General features: G+C 40.9%; 1 protein-coding gene across 2 annotated transcripts; it reads right to left on the bottom strand.

Annotated features, from left to right (window-relative positions):
- Window positions 1-365: 365 nt before the first annotated feature.
- Window positions 366-3985, bottom strand: LOC147905090 (uncharacterized). 2 transcript variants are annotated; one of them, XM_087390105.1, is made up of 3 exons: window positions 3761-3985; window positions 871-3457; window positions 367-710 (listed from the first exon to the last, which is right to left on the bottom strand). In XM_087390105.1, exon 2 carries the CDS (start codon window positions 3426-3428, stop codon window positions 1089-1091), a length of 2340 nt encoding a protein of 779 aa, XP_087246231.1. In that variant the 5' UTR covers window positions 3429-3457; window positions 3761-3985; the 3' UTR covers window positions 367-710; window positions 871-1088. The 2 variants fall into 2 exon arrangements, with proteins under 2 accessions (XP_087246237.1, XP_087246231.1); XM_087390111.1 differs by lacking the exon at window positions 3761-3985 and having other exon boundaries at window positions 366-710; window positions 871-3753.
- Window positions 3986-24671: the final 20686 nt, after the last annotated feature.

Here is a 24671-nt window from a genome sequence, read left to right as displayed (position 1 = left end):
AGTTCGTGATTTGTACCATACAAACGTCTCCTCCCCCCTGCTGGTTCCCAAAACTTCAGAATTGCTCTTACATGTGATGGCAGTTTTGTTCGAACTTGTATCACAGGCCCAACTTGATTTGAAACTTGAATTTTATACAATATAAACCATCACTGCCCAATCCCAAGTTCACATGTTTCACATTCCAATTTTTAGATTCTGGCTTTACGCTAGACTTAAGATCCAAAATCTTGGCAGGTTAGCCGCAACCTCTAGAGAAAACGGAACTTCTTAAATCATCTGTAACTACATTAAGTGAACAAGAAATTAAGGCAAAAAAAGGACAGCTGTTAGTACTATGACATAAGCATTATCCAGGGCATTTAGCTACACCCTTACCAGCATTCTGCAAAGAACAAAATAACTTCCCTTTCAAGAAATTCAGCTCACTTCAAAGGTGACATAGAGAATCCTTTAACTGAGTGTATAAACCTTCTTCTGTTTTCACCCTCAAGTTTAGGGAAGGGGAACTAACCAAAATAAGTGTCAAGAAACTTGGGAGTTTTTATGTCTATCGATTTGCATGGCAAAATTACAAGGTTTGAATCATCATTTGAGCAATTCAGGCTCAAGTAAGTATGTGAGCATGTGGCAGTATACAAGTCAGGATTGAAGCTATAGTTTCCATTGGACATGCAAATCCTGCCCCGAAGAAACCTTGTCAAGGAAACCTGCCAAGAGTACAGCAAGTCCTCCTTATCAATAATAAGAACATACACGAGAACGAGAGCATACTTTAGACAAGCCCAATTCGAAAGGGACAACTATGGAGCCAAAATGACAGCTCATTTGATATATCTCAAACTTGGAAAGAAAACTGATGGCACTTACCAGCTTCCTGGTGCTTCCGTAACTTGATCAAAATTTACTTGCACCCTGTCAGATGACTGAATGTAAAGGGGTTTTCAGTGTGCTTTGGACTGGCATACATTCTGTACAGTAATAGATCATACACTACAAATTCTGCACTTGAATAGCAGTGGACATACAGAACACCGGTCAGCTGTCCAGCTCTGAGCTTCCAAAAACGTGAAATAGCAGCTACTAACCTATTCCACATGCTTTCCAGTAATTAGATCCATTGGGATTGATGCGGGATCGAGCTCCCAACAACCTTCTTGTATCCCTGGTGCTTGTTCTACTGTGAGACTGTGAGCAGGCACTTGATGTGAAAACTTCCTCAGCTCTTTAGGGGAGACCCACTGCATGTACTGTGACCCAAGCTGCCTCCGGAAAAGTGTTTTGAAACCTTCAACTTTTGTCAGGATAGAAACTTGAACACCCACTTCATCTTTAAAATCTGTAATGATCTCCGCCATCTCATAGCCATGCTTGGTTTCTTTTTCTGTCAAGGTGTTCCAGTCCTTGTACAAAGCCCAAATATCTCCCTTCCTTGGATAGATTTTGAATCCTCCTCTCTGCCCTTTCTCAAATGTCATCAAATGTGAAAATGTGTTGATGTGTTCACTTGAGGTGGGCTTTCCAAGTCTGTATTCCCCACATGTGTATGAGAATCCTGAATCCAACCAAGCCATTGTCTCATCTGAGCGAAAGCGAGCCTCGAGCCAAGACATTTGTACCTTGAAGGGCTGGTGAGAGATGACTTTGCTAATTCGAGCATAATACCGTGGCATCCCATCATCATCATCATAGGCAGCCCAGATTTGTCCAACTGAAAAGTGATTCTCTGAACGATCCTTGTCAAAGTCATAAAAGTCTGCGTCAGGCACATTCATAGCATCAGCAGCTACAGATGAAAATTCCATTTCACATGTGCTTGGAGTATTCTTGTCTGTCTGCTTATTCACAGGTAAAGGGGAGTTTGCCTGCAATGACGGTCCCTTGGGAACACTAATTGTTGCATCTTCACCTAAGCCCTTGGTTTGCTCCAAGATTTCTGCGCCCTTGGCCACGTTAGGGCTTTGCATCTTCCCAGTGTATGATTTCTTTATTTCTTCAGATTCCTTATCCATGACACCATTTGAAAACTGTTCATCCAGAGAAACCTGTGGATCTGTTCTCGTCTTCTTTGCACGTAAGATATCATCATGTACATCAGGACTACTTGTACCCCTCTTTCCTCTGGGAGATTTGCGAGTGGCTAATTTAGATAATCCTGAACCAGAACTGCCAATTTTATCACCGTCCTTATCTCCATGAGCAACCCCGTTCTCCTTCCCTTCACTGAGTTCATTGATTGAAGTTGGCACCTTTAGCGGTGACGTCTTTGCTAAGTTTGCTTTTTGGCCAGATGCGGTCCGCTTTTCTGAAACTGCAGGTTGCACATGTACACGTGTGTTATCTGCTGTAACCTTACGTCCTAATGCAGCAGCCTTGTCTGATGATAACTTCTGCTCAATTACCACTTTTGATCTGGCTATGAGTCGGTCAAAGGCTTCTTTGGCTTGTGCTGCAGCCTTTGCTTTATTTTCTTCTTTCTCCTTCTTTTTCTGACCCTTTTGCTTCTGATCCTTACTCCTCACATTCTCCTTCATCGTCCTTTCGTTCGTCTGGGCATGCACCCCATGAGCTGCAGGTGGGTTTTTATACCAAGGGAAATTACCATTTCCAAATGAGTTTAAATTGGTGCCATTAGCATGATGATGACCCCCAGCATCCATCCTGACGCCCTGTTGCTCTTGCGGAGGCCACAATGTTGTTCCACTGACAGCAACAACCTCTCTCGCTAAAAAGGGTTTATAGCAGATAGGGCAGCACAGATTCTTGTTCTCGTAAGTCCTCTGATATTCAAACTGCAACTTACACGATGGGCACGCAGTCCAGAAAGTCCTCACATCCGGTTGAGGAGGAGGAGGAGGAGGAGGGTGAGGGTGAGAAGAAGGATGGGGCCCAGGGTAACCTTGAGGTTGAGGTTGAGGTTGCCGATGAGGGTAGTTGGGTGTTGTAGAGGGACGGGTGACATTATGGTACCCGTTCGAAGTTGGCGAAGGCTCCCTGTATGGAGCAACCTTCGAGCTCTGAGAGGCCTTAGTGTTGCGTCTCATGTCATAAGCTGCCTTTTTCGTCTTGTCTGAAAGAACCCCCCAAGCTTCTGAAATGTGCTTGAAAGCAGCTTCAGCACCAACGGATTTATTCTTATCTGGGTGCAAAAGCAGTGCGAGCTTTCTATACTGCTTTCTAATCGTGCCTTCATCAGCCGAGGGATCAACTTGGAGGATCCCATACCAATTCGTCTCTCCGCCATGCAATTTCTCCTGAGCTACGATGTGAACATCCAAGACTGAAATAAACTGAGGCAGCCCGTCGAGTTCGGGGAAAAGTTGCCGTGCTTTGAGGGCGAACTTCCTAGCACCGGAATAATCATGCTGCAAAAACTTCGCCTCTGCAATTCCCCGTGATCGAGCAGCTTCGTCTTTATTACACTCCATGCTCCCTATGTCCCGCTTTGTGTCCCGCTCTGTGCCGAAAAAGTAAGTCTCAAACAAACTACGAACATGCGTTGCAAGCAGCGAAAATTGTCAAGCCGCGTTTTCAACTAAAGCAGTTACATTGGGCATGCATGCATGGGCTTTCTGGAAGCTCCACAAAAACAGGAGGGGGGGTTAAGCCTTACAAGGAAAGCCCACAAAGAAAATGCGACGAGAAAAACCAAAAGAGATCGAAGAAGCGCACGATCCGGGGGAAAAACACGACAATGTCCATCAAAATTGCGCCATGGGAAGAGAAAAAGAGATCGGGAAAGGGAGGGACGCAGACTTACACATTAGCCGGGCTGGCGGGACGTGAGGTCGATTGTCGGAGGGAGCGAGCGAGCTGTAGGGATGCAAGGTGGGAGAGTCGGGTGGTGGAGGCGAGGGGTCAAAGGAGGAGAGGGGCCATAGCCAGAGAGCTGGGAGCTTCTGCAACTCTGCGATGCCCCAAAATTCGCAAAAGCGCTTCATTTGCCCACCCAACGAAGACGACGACCCAAACCCAAACCCTGAATTCTTCACAGTGTGAACGCGTCCCATTCGGAAATTACTCTCTTACTTTCCCCCATCACCAATCATCTCGGCTTAACCAGGCAAAATGTTGTTTTCTAGCTCCTTCCTTAGAGGGGTTAACGGAAGCATGCTTGTGCGATGCAACACACACTCATCCTTTCCAGCACACATCCACATCCCCTACCCCATCTTATGGCACGCATGCATGTCCTCTCCAACCATCGCAACCCGTGTTGGTCCAGTCGTGGTTGAGGGTTGGTAGTCCTGTTGCACGATCGTGATGACCCTTTGCAAAATAGGGCTAGCCCAAAGGTAGTGCCCCGACACCATTGCATGTGATATAACATAGGTTGAATTCCTCCCCTGCTGTTTTTCCTTTTTCCTCCCCCCCCCCCCCCCGGATTGTTGAAGCTTTAAAATATCAAGCACATCATTTTTAAAAAAAATCCCTCCTATTTCTTTATCTTTTGAACCCTAAAGTTCGAGTGAAAAGGCTTCCTTTCCTATGCAAACTTCAAATTTCTTCCTCACTCCCAACCTTAGTTTCCAACCTTTCATGGCAATAGACAATTTGGTAAGCTTTGAGCCTTATCAACACTTTTGAGCGTTCACCCCTATTGAGGTGCAAATGGGAGAATAAACAACTAAACACAAACAATGCTTAAAAATTTTAATCCCAATTTTGTCATTAACTCTCGAGAAGTTCATGTACTTATTAGCATTCCTCTATTTCTAGCCCTACTTTTGGAGCCTCATTTGTTGTCTTTTGCTGTTTATTCTCTTTCCCACTTGCTCGCTTGTTCTATTTCTTCTCCTTCTTCCTATTTTGTAATGTTATTTTTTCCTCTATTGGATCCCTCACATCCTAGCACCCATAATACTCAAATCTACACCTTTGACCCTTACTCCTTTTAAGATGTCATTTGTTACAACCACTCTCTAATCTGCTCTCCTCCTTACATTATTGCTTCAAGGATACAGACACCCCATGTTCACCACACTGAAGTAGATAGAGACACACTGTTCACTTTTCTAATCAAAGTGGCCCCTTGATGTTGACTCTCTCTCTCTCTCTCTCTCTCTCTCTCTCTCTCTCTCATATGCATGCTTATCAACTTTTCTTCTGTTTGTATGCATGCACATGTGTACACACACATGCACATGCTCTCTCTCTCTCTCTCTCTCTCTCATATGCATGCTTATCAACTTTTCTTATGTTTGTATCCATACACATGTGTACACACACATGCACATGCTCTCTCTCTCTCTCACACACACACACACACACACACACACACACACACACACACACACGCATGCACACACATAGCTTGTACTCCCTCACAAACATATAAACACACATATGATTACATAGGTTCCTTTACCTTGGGAATCTTCATTGGTGCGACCTGGGAAAGCTTTGCAAACACATAATGTACCGCTTGATATTATCCATCTCTACTATTCATTTTGAGTACATACTTGTGACAGTCCTACTTGTTATGACGTTTGAATCTCTTCCTCACGAAAATACACACACACACACACACACACAGCCTGTACTCCCTCACAGACATACAAATACACATATGATTACACAGGTTCCTTTACCTCGAAAATCTTCATTGGTGCGCGACCTGGGAAAGCTTTGCAAACACATAATGGATCGCTTGATATTATCCATCTCTACTATTCATTTTGAGTACATACTTGTGACAGTTCTACTTGTTATGACGTCCGAATCTCTTCCTCGCATGAAAAATAGCTTTAAATCAAATAGAGGAATAATCATACAAAGCACTAGCATATGAGACAACCGAAAAGAAGTTAGAAATCTGAGCAATGCAAGCAACCTAAGCTTCAAACATATTTCAAAATCCCCCCCCTGGTGAGTGAAGAAGGAGATAAGATGGCATCCAAGGGCAAGGAGAAAGTCATCAACACCCTGGAAGTCCTCACAACATGACTATAACCAAGGACATCTACAGGCAAGTTAGTAACTAATGGAAACATGCAATACAATGAAGTTGCGTATAAACGAAACAGCCAAGGAAAAACACACGCAACTCACACACGACTTAGTCCGTGACTCCGAAGGCAACGCTCGAACGATATTCAGCCTCAATGCAATCTAGGCACTATGCCAAGATATAAGGCCGTCACTAATACAGTGTAGGAGAACGCACATGAGCGATAAGTAGGGGGATAATAAGGGTGACCAGAAACTAGAGAGAGAGAGAGCAAAGGTAGTGGACCTAAGATGATGCCATGGAGCACACGTAATAGATAGTTGGGTGTAGAGGGGGATGGGATAGTGGTCGCACTTAGGAGAGAAAACGGTAGAGAATAGAGGAGGATAACATAGCAGGATAGAAGTCGAATGGTGTGTAGATAAGTAGTTAGTTACATAGCACAAAATAGAGAGGGCACCGTAAAGTAGGTAGGTCAACCATTATCACATGCTTAAATTAAGGAGGAAATGCATGTGGATCACTTTAAAGAGCCAACGGCAGGGTTTAAAAGGTAAATTACTTGGATTATAAAAAATTTACAAGGTATAATATGTAAATTATTAAAAGAATTTTAACAAGAGTTTTGGATCTAACGTATAATTCCGAGAAGACATTTTATAAAAACTATTTAAATTTTCGTGAGGGAGATTGTGTTCTTACCTTCTGCCGCTTGCTCCCTAGTTCCATATACTGCATAGCATCTTTCTTCCCTTGCTTTGTAAATGCTTGGAGTATTTTGCCTATTTATGTGTTGTCTTTGATCGCTGCAAGGCGTTCGTGCGTAGCTTTGGTAGGATGGTCGGTCATTTACATAGTTTGCTGCCTGTGCATCGATTTTTTATCTTTTCCCATCTCCGTGATTATGCGTGACGTTTCACTTTGTACCTCTAGATACTTCATTAGGACATACTACCCTTACTCTTTCTATACTTACCTTTATATGAACTATACCACTAACCCTTTGCTAACCTTTTTCCGTAGTAGTAACCCTACATGATTAACTAACTATATGCAGGGTTACACCCCACTTAGTGTTATCTATTTTGAACCCCTTATAGCTTTCTTATGACCTCTTGTGGATCTGTATACATATATACAAGCTTGGCAAAAAGTTAGTGTCTTTTTTTTCATTGGATTAGGATCTCTAATTAAGTTTGCCCCCTCTTTTTTTCTGCTTGCAATCAATGGTTTAACCTAGTCGTGCTAACCCATTAGTTATATACTTTCATGAAAGTATCTAAGATGTTCCCTTTGTCTAACGATGCCTATGGTTACATCCTCTTATCTATACTAGTAATTGAGCTTGGAAGGCCACTTTATTTGGCTTCAAAACAAGTGTCCCTTCTAGAACGTCCTCTTTGCAAAGTTTTTGCTTGTTTTTATGCCTCGTCTATGGCAAGCTAGGTCAGTCTATTTTTTCCATTCTAATTCCTCCTACATGGTAGGCTGAATAATTTTTTTTTTACACCTCCTATATGGTAGGCTAAATGTTGTTTTTTCAAAATAATTTTCCATACTAATGCCTCTTAAATAATTATCCTTGCTAATGACATTATGTGCCTCCTACATGGAAGGCTTAGCAGTTGATTTTCAAAATTATTGTCCCCTCCAATGCCTCTTATATGGAAGGCGTGTACTTCTGCCTTAAACTTTTCATGTTGCCCCTTGTGCCTTTTCTAGCCATGGATCTTGATAGGTCTCCGTCTTCTAGGTAAAGCGATAACAAGCCGGGGTGTGCAGGCATTACCTGTCTACCCTTTTAAAACTTTGTTGTCCTAATAACTGGTTTTCTCTAGATGGTGGCAGGTAAGGAGACCTTGACTGTGGAGTATTGGACACCTGAAGGATTCAACTTTGATTTCCTGATGTACTTACAAGCTTTACGTACTTTTGGAATATAATATAGTGGTCACTTGTTATAATTTTTTAAGAGCTTCGAGTGCCATGTTCTTGGGGTATTTTTGTCTACACACACACACACACACACACACACACACACACACACACACACAAGTCTAATATGAATACTCCATATTTATGAGGTCCTTATGCCATGAGGTAGACATATGCATTAATCCATTTGTGCAAGACATATTAGAAGTTTCAAAGATACCAAAATTTGAAGATAGGTGTATGTAAGATTTGAAAAAAACCCCAAATGATTGGACCACTAATATGAAAAGCATTAAGATGAAGAATCTTAAAAGAAAGGAAGTCCAAGCTAATTAACTAGTCCAAATGATGAAGTAATCTTTTTCCAAGATTCCAACTTCTCTCAGTCACCTACCACCATCCAATACACACTAAAATCTCTTATAAAAGATGAGACATAGAAATACTTCTTACATTAGTAGGAACACCCATTAACTTGAAAGACTTTCTTTTCCAAGTAGCAGCTTGAAAAGGCAATCTCATGCATATGTTCAATCATGACCACAATGTGTATCACACAAATCAATAGACTAAGAGCCTTCAAATGCTTGCTACTATGCATAATCATATGTATAATCATACCTGTAATGTATTTCATTTTATAACATGAATCAATTGTCAAACAAGTCTTACTCATATGTGCACAATCCCATTTGCCTCAAGAAACTTATATATGTCTTGCACAAGCCTTATGCACAATCCCCATAAATGTACCAATATATATTCTCGTAGACCTCTCGAGTGATAGCCATATCTAAGGTAACCTTGATAGGCCATGAGCAAAACTAGAAAAGCCTCAAGGCCTTAGATAGGAAATTAATTATCTATGATATTCTCGATATGCCATGATTTCAAATAAAAGAAGCACAAGGCCCTAAATTTATCAATTATATCCTTATAAAGCTTATATAGGACTCAAGTAGTAGCCCTACCTAAGGTAAACTCGAGCATTTTGACTGAGGGTGATCATTGCCTTCAAATGTTGAACATAGGAGAACAAGAGACTCCTACTCGAAGTGGTCACACTTATTTTACCAGGGTAAGAGTCAGGTCCAAACCCTCAAGTGAAACTGACCTACAACAACAACAAGATGGAGAAAGCAGTGAGGATGTGACTATGTTCAGAGTAGAGAAGGATCCTCTATGAATTCTACTCGGAGTTTAGAGTATTTAGAAGCAGAGGAAGCAAATCCAAGACTGAATCTGATGTCACCATCAGAATTTTTCATTAGAACTACCTATGGATCTTATGTAGCAGCAAGAGTTTGTGTTGCTTGCAGCCCAAAGAAACTTGTTCAATCCATTGCCACCTCAACCAAGAAGGAGACAAACGGTCCACCACCTATCATCATGGCAAATCTAAATCCACTAGTAAAAGCTACAAAGTTCGAAGGGAAAAAAGGACAAGACCCTAACACTCATGCAGGGCAGTTCAAAACCCGATAGATTGCAAGCGATTCTAGGGATTAACAGATGCAGTAAAGAAGGAGCAGTTTGCAGCCACAATGGAAGGGAGAGCACTGAGCTGGTTCATGCAGTGTGGGCTACCACACTTTGCTACAGATGATGAGTTGAAGGGATCTTTCTTGGGAAGATTTCACAAGGAAACAATACTGGAAGTGATGCTTAAAAGGCTTTACAACATGAAGTAGAAAGACTTATTAGTGGAGGATTATGCACACAAATTTAGAAATTTGTATCAAAGGCTTGCAGCACCACAAAGACCCTCTAAAGAACAGTTGGGAGACTAGTTTTGCAAAGGGCTCAACAAGGAGTTGTGGATGGTAGTAGCAGGCCGTGACCAACTTGCTGGAGCAAATGATTTCAATAATCTAGTAGAAGCTGCGATGGGGTGAATCCCACATTACTCACTACATGGGGTGTTTGGTCTTTGCTTTTTTTAAAATTTTAATTGCAATTAAGTTTTCTTGTTTACCTCATGTATTTTTCTTATGTATGTGTAAGAAAATAATACAACGTCTGTGCTCAACAGATAACAGGATCTCGTACGCAAGAGAGAAAACAAGATAGTATGGAGAATAAAAAATTTGATTACTGTAGAACTGATACAATAGATGGCACTACCTCCCAACCGTGTGCTCTTGTGAAAGAAGCTTCAATGGCGTGCTGGAAATAGTAGAAGACGGAGGCTAGATGCTAAGGAATTAGGGTTGCTATAGCCAGTGATGAAATGGGCTTTACGGGCTTGCTCTTATATAGCCACCAGTCGTAGTTGGTTAGGCTCAATTGGGTGACCGACCTAGTCTGCCCCAAACAGTCGACTGGGGGTCGGTCCCGAAATCGGCCACCGACCATACGATAGAACCGGTGCACAAAACAGAGCAACTAACCTACGTTCTTCGTTTAGCCCAGAGCCATGTGGGATCATTTGAGGCTCCAAACGGTGGGCCCCGCAACTCGGGGCTGCCTCGAGAAATGCTCCGTCTACCCTTAGTGCGGTCAGTCAAGGGATGCCTTCTCACACTTGCATGTAGCCTAGTTGGCGGTGTGCCAACTCTATCTGAAGCCGTCCAGCCATCAGGCCACACATGGCCCCCATTTGGTGTCCAAACCAGGACCTACCGGATAACCAAGCTACTCAAATGCCTTCTCCTCATATGGGGGGCTTACAAGTAGAGTTAGCTGGTTCTCACGTAGTTACATGAGAGTGGAGCATTGATATCTAACACCCCCCCTCAATGTCCACCTGCAAGTGAACTTACTTTTTCAGCCCAATGCCAAGTCGATGAAGATGCCTCTCCAGCAAGTCTCTTCCAAGAGCCTTCGTGAAGATGTCCACAGCATTCTCTATAGTCGGACAGTACACCAAGTCGAACACTCCATCCATGATGAGCTCGCGTACAAAGTGATATTGAATCTCAATGTGTTTTGTGCGAGCGTGGAACACAGGGTTCTTTGCAATCGCCATGCAACTCTGATTGTCACATGATAACTGCGTAGGCTTGCACTGGACCCATGTCCCCCAAAATCCTCCTCAACCACACTACCTCTTAAGAGGCAAAGCATGCAGATTTATACTCGGCCTCGAGCTGTGGGAGCAAAAGTATCTTGATAATCAAAACCATGTACCTGTGCAAATCCTTTTGCCACGAGCCGAGCCTTGTACTTATCCAACATGCTGTCGGACTTGTACTTGGTCTTGTACACCCACTTGGTTCTCATTACCTTGCGTTTTGGTGGTCGATCCATAAGGTCCCAAGTGTTGTTCTTCATTATGGAGCCATACTCTGATTGCATAGCCTCCATCCACCTATCATCGCCCTGTGCCTCTTCAAGACACTTGGGTTCATCAGCACGGATCACTTCTGTCATCAAAGCATAGTTGACCAAGTGTTCCTGGGCCCTTCTTTGCTCCTCTAATCTCTTGGACCGGTGGTGTTCGGATGGTTCCTCCTCAATGGCTAGAGGTTCTCTGCCATCCAAAAGCTACTTTACCCACTTTGGGAATGGCCATTGCCGTTGTGGTTCTACAGGCTCTTCTTCATCTTCTTTGTCTTGAATCCTCCCAAGCACCATTGGGGGAGTACGGTCTGTTGTTAGTGGCGGTACTGGATGGATATCCTGGTCCTAGTTGTCTGGGAAGGAAGCATCCTCCTCTAATTGATGCGGCTATTCTGAGAAGACCATATTATGACTTACAATTACCTTCTTGGTAACAGGGTTATAGAGACGGTAACCCTTGGCCTCTTCACTGTAGCCCAAGAAAATACACTTCCGGCTCTTCGGTTCCCATTTGGTCCTGGTAGCATCAAGGACATGCATAAAACAGTCATATCCAAAAACTCTGAAATATGCAGCTGAAGGTTTCTTACCAGAAAAGGCTTGCAGTGGAGTCATCCCATTCACAGCCTTCATGTAGCTACGATTCAGGATGTAAACTGTAGTGTTACATGCTTTAGCCCAGAAAGTCTTTGGCAAATCTTTCCCTTTCATCATACTCCAGCCCATTTCGTAGATGACATGCATCTTGCGTTCTGCTACTCCATTTTGCTGTGATGTATGTGGTGGGGGTTTCTGCCTCTTGATTCTGTGACTTTTACAGTAACTTTCGAATTCAGTTGATGTGAACTCTCTCCACCTCTGTCTGATCTCAACTTCTTCACCTTCCTCCTCGTTTCTTTCTCGACCATTACATGCCATTCCTTGAACCTACTAAAAGCCTCGTCTTTAGTCTTCAGGAAGTATATCCATATCCTTCTACCATAGTCGTCGATCAGCATCATGAAGTAGTAGGAACCACCCAAAGCTTCCGTCTCCATCTTTCTGCAGAGGTCCGTGTGTACGAGCTCTAGAGGAGCCTTTGCTCTACTGGCCTCTTTAGGAAAGGGATGCCGATGTTGCTTGCCCATCATGCAAGCTTCACATACATCGGGCAGATCTGAAATTTCTGGTAGGTCTGCAATCATTCCACTTTTATGCATCTCCTTCAAAGAACTAAGGTTTAGATGACCAAACCTCTCATGCCATAGCTTAGTGTTCTTCACATCCACTCGAGCACTGAAAGCTGAGAGTTCGTAAATGTTATTGTGCCATGTACCTTACCAATGACCTGTCCTTGAAGATCCAGAATCTGTGCACCATTCTTATCGAATTAAACTTTGAGGTCTCGATCCGTGATCGTGGAAACGGACAACAAGTTCCTCTTGGTATCTGGCACATAAAGAACATCGGACAACTGTTTTACAACTCCATTTGACTTGAGAGCAATCGTACCTTTTCCTGTTGCTGGACATTTTGCATCATTGCCGACTGCTACTAGGATGTCATTCCCTATCGGCTGTAGAGAGGTATACCAGTCCTTTGGACTGGTCATGTGGCGCGATGCACCACTGTCAATGATCCACGGTTCATCCACAAGTACATGAACTACCTCCGTGCAAATCTCCTCAATTGCGATGAACAGCTCTACTGGTACTGCTTGTGCGCTATTGCTGGACTCTTTCTTTACTCTGTTCTTCTCATCTGCAATCTTATTTTGACACTCATTCTGCTTGTGCCCTGCCTTGTTGCAATAGAAGCACTTGATCTTCTTCTTTCTCTTTTTATCATTAGAAGAAGATGTGTTACTAGAGTCCTTACCCTTACCTTTCTTTGATCCAGTCTAGAAAGCCGAATCTTCTCCAGTCCTCATCTTTTGATGCATCTCCTCCTCTAGAAGCATCATGCTGAAATCCTCAAAGTTGAGGGGCGGATTTCTATTCTGCGTATTCAGCGCCATAACAAGACTGTCGTACTTTGGTGGGAGAATCCGTATGCACCTTCGTGCTAGATTCTCGCTGGTGATGGTGATGCCAATCGCAGTCATCTGATCGCACAGATTCTTCACCTTGGTGATGAACTTCTTTGCAGCTTCAGACTCAGACAACTTCTCGTTCACGAGTTAAGTCTCCAGATTCTGAATCCGCGTCTGATTCATGGTCTCATACTAATTTTTCAAGACTGTCCATGCCTCCTTCGCTGTGGTGACATGTTGAATTAATGCCATGATGGAATCACTAACACTGCAGAGACAATAGAATATAGTGCATCTGCATTTCTTCTTGTCCATGCGAGAATCTCATCTGCAGTTGGTACTATTTGTTGTCCTGCATTGGCTGGATCTGATCTCGCAATCAGCCTCACGTCCACCCCAGTAGTAGTGTCCCAAAGCTCGTATGCGCTTAGGACGGTCTTCATCTTGAACTTCCAGAGTGGATAGTTAGAGCCATCCAACTTTCCAGTTTCGTCGAACGGTGGGATTCGCAGTCTTGCGGGCTGGGCCATCTCTCACAATCTGCTCGCAAACAAAAACACACTACCAAATCTTCTTGCTAGAGTCCAGGCTCTGATACCATGTAAGAAAATAATACAATGTCTGTGCTCAACAGATAATAGGATCTTGTATGCAAGAGATAAGACAATATAGTATGGAGAATCAAAAATTTGATTAGTGTAGAACTAATACAATAGATGGCACTGCCTCCCAACCGTGCACTCCTGTGAAAGAAGCTTCGATGGCATACTGGAAACAATAGAAGACGAAGGTTGGATGCTAAGGAATCAGGGTTGCTGTAGCCAGTGATGAAATGGGCTTCATGGGCTTGCTCTTATATAGCCACCCATCATAGTCGATTAGGCTCTTTCTCAGTAGTTTTGGAATTAATTTGTTGTATTATTATCTACTACACCATGGGGATGCTTCCCCCAAATTAAAAAAAAAAAAAAGGCCCCAGAATAGGGTATGAGCATAATTTTGGGAACAATTTTGGGAAGCACAAAAAGTGTTTACAATGAGAACACAAATTTGACATAATCAAATTCAATGATATCGCAAAATGCCCAAGATCTGGGAGAAAAGAAAATCATATATTAAATTTTGATATGTATATACAATATTTCTTGTATACTCCAACTAATGCACTACTTTACAAAAGATTTTCTTGCTTTACTTGAGCTAATATTGCTACTATTCTCTGAGATGACAAGACAATGGGTTTTGTGAATGTTTCTACATACTGTGTGGCATCGTAAGTTTACCCCTCAAATCACCCAAAGAAGTGGTGGCCATAATATAAGTCTTCCTGCTAGCCTCTCCCCAAAAGTGGAAAGTGCCAAATCCTACCTCACCAAAATACACTTTTTTGCAAATGGGGGTAAAGGCACAATGGAGACTAGCTTTGAAAGTTCCTTGCACTTTATCATCTCCTCCTTCCCATAAGGAGAGAATGAAGGATGGACGCACACTAGGCTATTGTGGTGGAACATTCCCATGTAGTGTCCTAGTGTTAAATCCATGCCGATGCTATCACCGTGACCCCCATGCCATGTCACAAAAGTATCAACCTCGATGATATCCTGAAAGTGATGATAACATCAGTAATCTTTTTTAATCTTAAACTAAGAACATAAAATCATTCATATTGACAAAACATCATGAACTTACAATGTGAGCAACATCTTTTTCATCATATGATGGTTGAGAAAGATTGATGGAGCTTTTGATATCATCAATTATTGGAGGTGGTGCCAATGATGAGGTTACCACAGGGGTCTCAACTCTTTGGCATTTCTGCTTGCTCTTCGCCTCCAATCTTTCTTGGACCTCACAAAACTCCATCTTTGTAACTGCTGCATTACTGGAGTCATGTATTTCCTCCCACATAGTCAAGATCAGATGCTCCAAAGTGTTTGCAGGTGCCAAATTTGTGGACATTTCCAACCCCTCTTCTGGGTAGCCTAAGTCAATATTACTCTCCCAAGCAAAGAGTGCTCCTAGTACTTCATCTTCTCTCAACTTTTTGATGTATTGGATGTCAATCAAAAACAAATATTCTCTATTATTAATCAAAACATACAGAAGGGTTTGCATCAAACCTCATCCATCATACCTTCCTCCTCCTCTTCCTCTTCTTCTTTTGGCTATCTTGTGGATGATGTTCCACCTACTTCTTTGGTCACCACAGCCACCTCTTCCATGTGCTTCACTTTTGATGTGTGCTTTCCCTTGTCCAATGTTGCATTAGACCACTCGAGAGCAAGGGTGGCTTCTGTGACAACATTGAGATTCTCTTCAACTTCCACATCTTGCTCTGCTGCTAGAAGAAGAAATGGCTCTTCCTTGATGAATGGAGGTGCATCTGCATCCTCCATTTCCAGAAGAATTACACAATAAGCTATTTCCAGGGATACAAAATGGGTTCCTACAGGAACCACTTGCAAATCCAACTCTTCATCCTTTGAACTTTTTCTAAATTTTTTTGGACTAAGGGATTTACAAATTCTTTGCAACCTATGTCTAAAAACACTATTAGCCTGGTGACATTCAATGAGTAGATTGACTAGAACCCATTCTACTTTATCTATGTCTCGTCAGATCATGTAGGGCTTAATTTTCTTATGATATAATCTACCACATCCCTGAAAAGATCCAAGTGCTTGTGGACAGTGCCAATGACATCTATCTCACGATAAAAAATCTAATAAAACTCCTCCTCTCTATTGAATAACGAGTAGAAGTGATGAACTCATGGTATGCCTTGTGGGGTGTGGCCATTGGAGGTTTGTGGAAGATAACAAGAGAAGGGAGAGGTTATGTCTAGGAGGTGAGCACAAGAAATACTATGTTCATACCTATGTCCCTTTGTATAGTTGACTTTAGACTCTTTAAAGACCCTCTACAATTTAGGTAATAAAATATTGGAAAATGCAATATATTGGCTTATTTTTTAATAGATCTAGTTCCAATCCATCACCATGATTAGATACTATAAATCATGAGAATAATTTAGCACAACATTGGTGCCAAAAGCAATCAATGTTTTAAAAGATTCATAAAGATAATGTAGCCTCATTGTATAGAATCCATAAATTGTGAACTAAAAGACTACTAATTTTATTGTGTTAGTACAAATGACATGACACTTAACAAAATCAATTACATTTATTCAAAATCTATTATAGCATACTTCCAAAGCTGTTACAAAACACTTCAAAATTTTCAAAACAATTACAATACACTTAAAAAACTAGTAATTTTATTAAGTATGTCTAGACTCATTGCTAGTACAAATTACATCACACTTCAAAAACTATTACATTTATTCAATACCAGTATGAATGGCCAAGTTACAAGGAGGCTTCCATTTGTCGAGCATTGATGTTCCTTCGAGTCGCCTTCTCACTATCTTCCCATTTAGTGTAAAGAAAAAATCACTATCATCAAAGGTGATAGCGACTCCCCGATGTTTGAATGAAAAGCTTGAAATGTTCCCATGTGAGACTATCCAGAGGTTTGGTTTCAACTTTGGTAGAAGGAAAAATATCTAGCTAGGAAGCAAAGAAAGATGTTAATGGGCCAACCAATCTGTCTCTCTCACTCTCTACACACATACACACACACACACACACACTCTCTCTCTCTCCTCTCTCTCTCTCTCTCTATGCCTCCCTCCCCCCCTCTACTCTCACCACAACACACTATCTCTCAAAACACATACACCATACAATCATTAGAATGCACAAATGACATGACATAATGAAAAAAGGATAGTGTAAAAGAGAGATACAATTTGAAGGAAAGAAAGTTCGACTTGTAGGGTCCAAGTTCATGTCTCGAGCCATGTACACATGCTGAACCTTCCCTTTAAGTCCTTTTTTTTGTATTACAAAACCCAACAATGTGACCCTTCCAATGCTTCTCTTTCTTTTCTCTATCCTTTCTAAAAACCTTGAATGGACCTATTACAGATGGTTGCATTGTGACCTAGGACATTAATCTAAACTCTTGAGAGAGCCAGACATCACTGTCATCCTTCAAAATGCAACCCACACAAGATTGAATTGATATGTTTGGGCTAGGGGAAGGGGAGTGCTTCACCATTGTAGAAAGAATGGGAGCAAGTAAAGAGAAAGAGGTTGGGAGGAGGAAGAGGTTGGGAGGAGGATGAGAGGAGGTCGAGAGGAGGAAGAGGCTGATAGGAAGGTGGGGAGTTGATGGGGATAGTTTGGGGAGACTCCTGGGAGGTGTTTGGGGTGGTAGGGACACTTTTGGAAATTTCCAATTCTTTTGGAGGGAAAAAAAACTCAGAAAGGGAGGGGGTATGGGGACCAACTAAAAGTCAAGGAGGGAAATAAATGCCCCAAGAGGTTGGGGGGGCAAGAGGGAGGCAAGTTAGAGCCTAGTGGGGACCAAGGGAGGACTCTCCACCAATGAGAGGCCAATATTGAATCCTCCATTCTTTTAATTCCCAAGTCTTCCCATTGGCTGGTTTGCTACTTACAAATCTTAAGGGACTAATCCAAGAGGCCCTTTTTGAGTCCAAAATTCCCCTAATTGAACACAAATAGGCAAATGAAATTGATTTATACCACATTCCAAAGCGCAAAATGAATGTGCTTTATAGAATAATATAAGGCAACAATAACGAATGAATGTGATTTGTAGCAAAACATAAAGAGAAAGACTTGGCCTATCTATGGTAGCTTGGTGCTTGGTGAGTGCATGGTGATTGGTGCTTGCAAGGGTGCTTGTTTCATGAGGATGCCATCTTCTGCACTCCTTAGATGGCTTGGCACTCAACATCCTATTAGTTTTTGGATGTAGGGAATGAGCTTCATCTAATGGGTTGCTTGTAAGTGTGGACAAAATCGCATGGAGCCAAGGAAGTGAGTGAATCAACTAGTATGAGGCAATGAGTATGACACAGACAACTTGTATTACTATATGAGAGAAGGATCTCATTGCCCATTATAAATAATTATAGCTAAAATAGTTGTGCTCGTGCCACAAAGTGTTGGTACAACAACTCTCTCTCTCTCACACATCTCAGCTCAAGACCCTAACCTGTCTCTCCCTTGAGCAACATTAGGTTGATAGTGTGCTTATGACTCTAACAATGTGACACAACTATTCAAAACTCATTCTACATTGGGCTTAACAATTGAATAATCTAAAGAAATATCAAAACTTGAGCACTCCTATTAATTTCCTTCCAAAGCTTGCCTGCATATATCTACAAACTATCTTCACTAATTGACCTTGCCTACGTGGTATCACCGACTCATCTATGCTGCTTGGTGACTCGTTGCTTGAACACTTGGTTAGCAGTGCCTGGGTAGGTGCCTGGGTAGGTGGTTACTTGGATATGGGCAATAAAGTTATTGGGGGTCAACAAATTTCTTGGTCAATGATATCATTGATTGAGCTACCAAAGATTTGTAATAACAAGTTGCAATATTCCATTGCTTCTGTATATGTCACCAACTTTGCACATTGATGAGGCAAACATTAGCCTTGATGAAGAAAACCCTTTCATGATGAAACTTAGTAGGCTCCAATTGCAATGAATATAACTTTTTGCATGGGATTGTCATAAAGAAGAGGCAACTATGTAGACATAGAGTTTTGCATGGAAAGCATAAAACAAAAGCATGATTTTTTAAATATGACTTGCTTTATGGTAAAAAATGTGTGTTTGTTAGACTAGTTTATCTGTTTTGAGTGACATACAAATTTATTACAGATTCATAATAATGGTCTGTCGATATTGTGAAAACAACAATACATCAAGAAATATTCATTCATCTACAATGCACTCATACATATTGAGCTTGAATCATTTATAAAAATACCATGTCTTTTCTTCAGCACTGACTGTAGGAGATTCCCAATTTTGTCTAACTTGATCCTCATTTTCTTGTGAACTGACATCTCCCTCCAAAAATTGTTTGCTTTTGGTGTTCTCAACAAATTCTACAATAGGAAAATGTTAATTAAATACAAATCATATTTAACATAAGGAAAAGTCTATTATACAGACCACACTCACCTACATACATATCCTCTTCGATGGTATTCCTACTTCCAATTGGATAATCCAACCACCATGGACATACATTGAACTCCCATTGTGAAATGTCCATCTCCTTGAAACTTTTAGGATACAAGCCATCAATATTATCCAATTTTGCCCAATTATGCATGAATTGTGGAATGGCTTTCAGAGCATTTCTTTTGCACAAGGAGCGTATCCACCTTAAAAAAATAGCATCTAAAATATTTGAATTGTGGGAAAAATACATGAATTTAAAGAGCACATGTGGCCAACATCGAAGATTGTTAAGTACCTGTAAAATAGTCGACGTGCACTGTTCTCTAGTTCAGGTTGTTTGTCCATACCATTTGTTGGCTTCATGCTATTCCACAACTTAGGGAATTCATTCATCATGTGTAGCTCCTTTTGTTCATTGTAATAGGTCTCAAAGCCATTTAGAAGCTCCTGAACATGGTGTCCTTGCAGGTCCTCAATGATGGCCTTTGCAGCTTGAAGCATGAACCCCCAATATGGGATCAGCCAATTGACATTCCTCCACCTGTCCCACCCAAAGGTCTTCCTCATCATCAAGGACCTCCACCACCCCAAGTCCCAACCTCAAAGTCCAACCTTGAGAACGAATCCTAATATGGTGGCTACTCCATAGTGATGCCCCATGTTTGCCCTAATCAAGGAAGCAGCACTTCACAACCGCTACTCTAGAGATTCACTTGCCCATATCTCATACAGACACTGATCCAAACTCTCCTGATGCTTCTTCTCTCGATGGCTCAATTTCTTTAGCTATCACCCCACCCCTTATTCAGACAATGCATCAACCCCTTTTTTGATACTCTCAATGCTCTACAAAGGGAAAAGTACCACCTCGACATGCCACCCCTACATTCTTCTTCTCAACCACTCTTGCCATATCTGATAACAATGGCCCAAACACAGCCATGGAGGAATCAAAAGAAGATGAGCGCTCCCTTAATGATCACATATTGTACTCAGAGGCACTCTCCAAACCTGAATGTGCTCAATGGCAGCAAGCTATTGAAAGAGAACTCTAATCTTTAAGTGACAATCGGTCTTGGTGATAAGTAGATATGCCTCCAAATCATCCAGTAATCACTTACAAGTGGTTATTGAAAAGAAAATTCAAAGTTGATGGCACCATGGATAGATACAAAGTGTGGCTAGTAGCTCATGGGTTCACATAGATCTAGGGTGTAGATTAGACCAAAACATATGCTCCCATGGTGAAGATGCGAACCCTGCATGTGAGAGTGGCCTTGTTGCTCAACATGACCCTCTTGCATTCTTAAATCTTGTATTGGAAGAAGACGAGCCTATCTATATGGCTCAACCTCCCGGTCACATTTAGCATGGTAAGGAACATAAGGTGTGTCCCTTGCAGAAGAGCATCTATGGACTCAAGCAAAGTCCTTGTGTCTGGTACAAGCACTTTCAAACTCATCTAGAGCCGCTTGTCTTCAACTGTATCCTCTCAAATCATTGTATTTTTCTTAAGAAACAATGTGACTTTTTATGCATAATTGGAATGTATGTGGATGATATCCTCCTTCTCTGCAATGATGAGTCCTTCCTGGCCCAAGTGAAGCTGCATCTGTTCCTGGAGTCCAAGATGACTGATGGCATGCAGATTTAGCATAATCCACACACAGAAGACATAAGGCTTCATCAACAACTCTACATCACCGATGTCTTATTGTGCTACAAGATGCACAATCTCAATCCCATTAACACTCCAATAGGAAGCTACCATGCACCTGATGAAGAAAATGAGTCCAACAACCCTTGAACACGTCAACACCATGGTTAACATACCCTATCGATAGGTAGTGGGATCCCTATGGGAGCTTGGTTACATGCACCCACTGTGATTTAGTGTTTGCAACCTCCCAAGTTTCTCAAGACCTGCAACACATGTTGTCAAAAGGATCTTCTGGTACCTCAAGGCCACTTTTGATGTTGGCATAGTGTTCAAGGGCTGCTCCACAATAAGTCTAGTTGCTGGTGTGACTCAGACTAGGCTAGTAATCTAGACACACAAATATGTCACTGGATTTTTATTCCTACTTGTTGGAGCTCCTATCACTTGGTACAATAATAAACAAGCCATTGTATCATTATCCATGGCTGAGGCTAAGTAGATTACTCTTTCTACTAGGGCTAATATTGGTTCTTATAAATTGAACTTAATCTTTTTTTATGAATGTAACTAAAAATTGTTGTCATATTATCTTCCCATACGTCCCTTCTTTTATCCCCATTCATATTTTTTGGTTTTTAATTTCATCAAAACTCTTGTATGCAGAATTCTTTTGTAGACATTCCTCTATGCAATCAAGTTATCAAAAGTGTGATGGAGGTTGGCACCTTCCATTATTTGATTATGCTAAAAATGGAACTTTTTGGGAGGCAAAAGGAGCATTGCACTTGGTAGTATGTATGTTTAATTAGTATGGATACATTTTATATAATTTTGATGTGAGTTTTTCGAACAAGTTTTTAGGTGAGTTTTTTTGGGCAACCACCTAATTGCTATTCACTTAGTACACACACACACATACATATACACACACACGTAGAGTGTGTGTGTGCGTGCATGCGTGCGTGCATGTGTGTGTGTTTGTGTGTGTGTGTGTGTGTCTCTCTCTCTCTTTATCAACTTGCAAGCACTATGTACACATCCATCCTACTTGGGTTCAAACAAAAAAGTAGTCTTTTGAATTGAGGTACAACAATTTGGATACAAAATCTAGGATGGTCCTAGATAAAAATAATTGAATGTATACATTAATCACTATGATTGGTCAAAACACCTTCTTCTACTAAAAATCTGGGATGGTACTAGATAAAAGTCATCAAATGTATACTTTAATCACTATGATTGATCAAAATACCTTCTTGAAAACTCACTCCCAAAAAGTTAACTTTTACATGCTTCACTTTTTGGGAAAACTCACCACGCAAAAACAAATGCTTTCTTTTTAAGAGCAAAAATAACTATGGAAGAGTCCTATGATTTTTGTTTGCCCAACTTTTGCCTAATTTATTTTCCTTTTGTCACTTTTTAATGTTAGCTTTTTAGTACTTTTTTTACATATTGAATACAAGCTTCAAGATACTACATTCTCAATGTGTAGTCAATTTTGAATATATATATCTCTTTGTTTCCCATTCCCTCTCTCTTTTTGTTGTTATTTTCACTCTTAATTTCTCCCTCTCACAATCTCCTCTTCATGTACTTTCTCTATCTCTCTCACTCTCTCTAACCCATTACCAAATCATTACAAATTGAGAGCTTGCATAGGGCATTTAGAGGAAAACTAGCAAGCACAAAATCATATATGAGATTGAATTTCATAAAACTATCAATAGAAATGATCTCATTCGATGTATACTAATCGGTTTGATACCAAACATGGCCATATTTTGACATTTCTAGAAAAAGTTGACTTTCCCCCCCAAAATTTGGCAAAAAAGGGGGGCATCTCTTTTTTTGCCAAATCTTGAGAAAAAAAAATTATTTTCTTAAGAAAATGCAATTTGTACTTTCCTATAAGCATGTGCAGGTCCATACTTCATTTTAAAGAGCAAAAACAAGTATGTAAGGGCCCTAGAAAAGCTTCATAACAAAAAGCCATACAACTATCTCATAGAAGTACTTTAAAGATTACATAATTAGAGAGAGAGAGAGAGAGAGAGAGAGAGAGAGAGAGATCATAAAACTATTACTAGGAATGAGCTCATTTGATGTATTCTGATCATAAAACTATTACTAGGAATGAGCCATACAACTATCTCATAGAAGTACTTTAAAGATTATATAATTAGAGAGAGAGAGAGAGAGAGAGAGAGAGAAAGAGAGAGAGAGAGAGAGAGAGAGAGAGAGAGAGAGAGAGAGAGACTATAAGTGGGTTCATAAGATCAAGCACAATGCAGATGGTTCTGTGAATAGATACAAGGCAAGATTAGTTGTCAAGGGGTATGCACAGACATATGGCATTGATTATGAAGAAACATTCAGTTCGGTTGCAAGGATGGCAACTGTAAGAGCATTGCTATGGCTGCATCAAAGGGATGGTCTTTACGTCAGATGGATGTAAAGAATGCCTTCTTGCATGGTGATTTGCAAGAAGAGGTCTTTATGGAGCAGCCAGCAGGTTATGTTCATGCTATTCATCCTGAGGACATTGGTACTGAGTAACATGATGGCTAACGGCTTTGTAATCACAAGTTTTGAATATCTATGTAAAGCTAACTATTACTAGGAATGAGCTCATTTGATGTATTCCGATCATTTTGATGCCAAACATGACCATATTTGGACATTTCTAGTAGAAGTATGATTTTTTTTTTAAAAATGGCCAAAAAAGGGGGGTGCCAGCGCCCCCTTCTTGGCATCTTTTTTGGCCATAAAATTTTTAAACCATTCCCCCCTCCCATTTTTTATATCACTTCCTCTTGAATATATTATTAGTTCTTGCTTTATATAAGTATCCAAAAGAGCACTTTGATCTAGGCATCTATCATCTTGATCAACACTATTTCATTCATGTCATATGTAATGGATCATACATTGTACTCACTCACTCACACACACTCTCTCTCTCTCTCTCTCTCTAGGTGTATATATATAACTATGTGATATTTCAAGTACTATAAGATAGTCGTATGCCTTTTTGTTATGAAGATTTTCTAGGGCCCTTATATACTTGTTTTTGCTCTTAAAAATGATGCACATGGCATCTAGAGGAAAACTAGCATGCACATAATCACACTAGAGATTGAATTTTGTAAAACTATTAATAGAAATGAGCTCATTCCACGTATTCCTATCGTTTTTTACCAAACATGATCATATTTGGATATTTTTAACAAAAGTTGGAAATTTCTTTTTTCAAAATTTGGCAAAAAAAGGGGGGTGCCATTTTGCAATAAATTTTTTGAAAGATTAATCCTCTGTCCCCCTCCCCTGTTTTATATCACTTCCTCTTGACTATATTCTTAGTTCTTGCTATCCAAAAGAGCACTTTGGTGTAAACATCATCCTCTTCACCAACACTATTTCATTCATGTCATATGTAATGTATCATACATTGTACTCTTACTTACTCTCTCTCTCAAGGAGGTTGTAATCAGGAGCACCTTCTCATGGAAGTGTAGAAAGTGGTACACATTGTCACGAAATGGGAAAGAAAAGGTGGATCAAGCCATTTTTTTAAATGTGTCTATAGGACACTCACAGGTTGATGGTGAATCAAGTGTTTGAAAAGAGAGCCTTGATGAGGAATTGGGAATACCAAGTTGGTGTAAGGAGAAGCAAGGATGCTTCAAAGACACTTGGTAGTGAGCCAGTGTTACGTAAACCTACACGAGTAAAATACCTTGTTGTTGATAGG

This window comes from Dipteris shenzhenensis, chromosome 2, assembly GCF_047967505.1.
Source record: "Dipteris shenzhenensis isolate YYH24624 ecotype China chromosome 2, Dip_SZ_1.0, whole genome shotgun sequence".
NCBI classification, from domain to species: Eukaryota; Viridiplantae; Streptophyta; class Polypodiopsida; order Gleicheniales; family Dipteridaceae; genus Dipteris; species Dipteris shenzhenensis.
The sequence above is the reverse complement of the archived record's forward strand: the minus strand, read 5'-3'. Positions and strand labels throughout refer to the sequence as shown.

Coding starts and splice junctions, on each gene's coding strand:
- LOC147905090 (XM_087390105.1), bottom strand. CDS start 3,428: ATGGAGTGTAATAAAGACGAAGCTGCTCGATCACGGGGAATTGCAGAG.